Source organism: Fonsecaea monophora (genome assembly GCF_001642475.1).
Source record: "Fonsecaea monophora strain CBS 269.37 chromosome Unknown Scaff268, whole genome shotgun sequence".
NCBI classification, from domain to species: domain Eukaryota; kingdom Fungi; phylum Ascomycota; class Eurotiomycetes; order Chaetothyriales; family Herpotrichiellaceae; genus Fonsecaea; species Fonsecaea monophora.
The window spans coordinates 1-2,669 of record NW_019174199.1 but is presented as its reverse complement, the minus strand read 5'-3'; the positions used below and the strand labels follow the sequence as shown (position 1 = coordinate 2,669).

The window sequence follows — 2,669 nt, the reverse complement described above, 5'->3', positions numbered from 1 at the left end:
GGGATATTATTCCTCCTTATCTCTCCTCAGATTTATCCTCCTTGTTACTAGGTTGGCTAGCTAGTTACAGAACCCTTTCCATCCCCCCACACCTCCCCCTCCCCTGATTTAAACCCATCTGAGGCCGCCTAGAATATCTGGAAGTAGAGAATGAGGTCTGTTCCTGGCCTGACTAGGCTATCTATAGAAGAACTTAAGGAGAAAGGCAACGAGGTCTGGTGTGAAATCTCGCTCGAGGAAATACGAGACAGGATCCGCGATATGCCAGAGAGATGTAAACTACTAGTTAAAACAGGTGGTAAACGCATAAAGGGTAGAAAATGGTGATTCCTTCAGATATACAGGTAAGGTAGTTACATTAGCTAGTTTGTGCTAAAGTTAGGTGGGGACAGAATTCTGACGGGAACTGGGTGGCCCTTGTAACAGTCGTTGTAACAGTCGGTATAACAGCCCTTGTAACAGCTCTTGTAACAATCGTTGTAACAGCCCTTGTAACAGTCAATGTAAGTCCCCACCCCATAAGTAGCAACAACCCCAAGTTGCAACACTTATCCAACACGGTGTTGCAGTGCAACACCTCTCAATCGCTCAACTACCACTATCGTCTATCTAAAAAACGTGTATAAACGCCTCGATTAGGTTATTAGAGATGCTATTCCTACTATTTGTAGACTACCTACTCCTTCGTGTCGCTATCGCCGTCGCTGCTAATGTTTCCAATGCCTCTTTAGTACGATAAATCGTCTCGATGCTAGTAAAGGTGTCACGAACACCCACGTGACACCGTCCACTCAGCTCAGGCCACTAACTAAGGAATCAGGTAGCTAGCTAAACAGCTGGCTTATCGCATGTATATAGCAGGAGGGATCCTACCTGTTAACCTTGAAGCCTTCTTCAAGCGTTAACATCTCTATCTATAGGCTAGTTATCTATCATTATTGATCCCACAGTACATAAATTCACCCTCCAGTTAGGTATCTAGTCTGATAGTTTATTCTGGTCGTCATGTTGGTCGTCGTCATGTTCGTCATCATCTTAGCCGTATATATAGGGCATCTCAATCAGTACTTTCGTCGTACTCATAATCGGTACTGATATTTCGGGGATTGTTTCGGTCTTCGCCTGGATGTTGTTAGTTGTTACTTTGGTTGTTTTTAGCGCCGCTAGAGTTGAAAACGTAGTCGTAGTGGTCGATCATCATCATCCTCACTGACTAAACCTCTTACCCGGTCTTACTCGGCGAGATGCTCCTCATCGTCTATATCATCATCCGCATCCTCCTCTTCAATCAGAGTTTGAAGTGTGAAGCGGCTACGCCCATCTATCCAATCCTCGGCCTGAAAGAAAGAGAGTAACATCTTGAATAAGGTTGAGTAGCCTTCGACGTTACTATACGGTGTGAAACCTCTCGCAACGACAGGTGGTTTTGATCATAATTTTGATCATGATTTCTCCAAGCTGCAAGATTGTTACAAAGACTGTTACAATAGATATTTTCTAGTATACGGTTACCCTTCGCATCACCAAGGTCAATAATAGTGTGTGTGCTTCCGGATTTGGGTTGTTCTCGCCCTACTCCTAATTAGCCTTCTTCTGTTCTTCGCGGTGATCTTGATTGTGTCGTCAACAAGACTCATGAGTGGCCAGTTGGATAATATGGGCAAGGCAGGGAATATGAATCATTACTGTCTCGAGATACTCACTCTCAACAACGCGTCGGCGAGAAACAAATTGTAACTGTGGAGACTTAGTCTGCTGAGATATTCCTATCCGCAAGTGTATGGAGAATTGTAACAACCAAAGTAACAGTCTGAATCGTAGCTACAAAAGAAGAGGAGAGCGCAGAGTGATTCAGCTCCTTGCGTTCCATTCAATCTCTATCGGACTTTACTACTTGCCGAACGACCTAGTGAAGACAGGTCTGTCTTAATTTCCCCCCTCCCCCCCAGTGCTAACTGAGATGACCTTGATCAGGTACCCCTAAAGATCAGGCACCCACAAAGAACCTATTCCACACCAAGTCATATGGGGCTTGGCTATGAAGGAGATGATCTTCCCACTCCTCAACGAATTCACCATTCAAAGCTGCCAGAGCCTTTTTGTAGTTATCCTTCTGATCAACTCTTGGTTCGAAACCATTCTTCGCGTACCACTCAGGCTTATCAGGCCAGAAGTAAGCAGGACCAGGGAGGTCAACCCACTCGTTATCATCTGCACCCCAAATACACCTTAAGAGGCCACGTTCAGCGGCACTAAAGAAGCGCTTCGGATGAAGCCGTTTGGCTAGGGTGATGGTTTAGTAACAACCATTGTAATAGGTTACGTACGGTAGACTTACCCAGGTAGAGTTTCGCAGCAGAAGTAGTACCCATGCCGGGGATAATGAATGGCAGACATTGGTGGTATTAAGCGCGCTTCGAACCTTTAAGTTTAAGCTGTCCTGCCTTAATTGCAGCCGAGATGGCCTCGATGTCATAGTCGTAGGTGAAGAATTCGCCCATTTTTTGAAGACGTCTGTGTGAGGGTTTGGAAAGAGTTCTGCAACTAGCTAGCCAACCTAGTAACAAGGAGGATAAATCTGAGGAGAGAGAAGGAGGAATAATGTCCCCTCCTTCTCTCCTTATATCGTACGCTCCTCCGCAAGGGATACTCAATGTCTTCCCCTTTCT

The 2,669-nt window shown here is 45.3% G+C and overlaps 1 protein-coding gene across 1 annotated transcript; it reads right to left on the bottom strand.

Annotated features, from left to right (window-relative positions):
* Positions 1 to 1,987: 1,987 nt before the first annotated feature.
* Positions 1,988 to 2,372, bottom strand: AYO21_12168 (hypothetical protein; the record flags this gene model as incomplete). The annotated part of the gene is made up of 2 exons (XM_022661972.1): positions 1,988 to 2,283; positions 2,339 to 2,372. The coding sequence occupies 2 exons, from the start codon at positions 2,370 to 2,372 to the stop codon at positions 1,988 to 1,990; spliced, it is 330 nt and encodes a 109-aa protein (XP_022505718.1).
* Between the last annotated feature and the right edge of the window lie 297 nt (positions 2,373 to 2,669).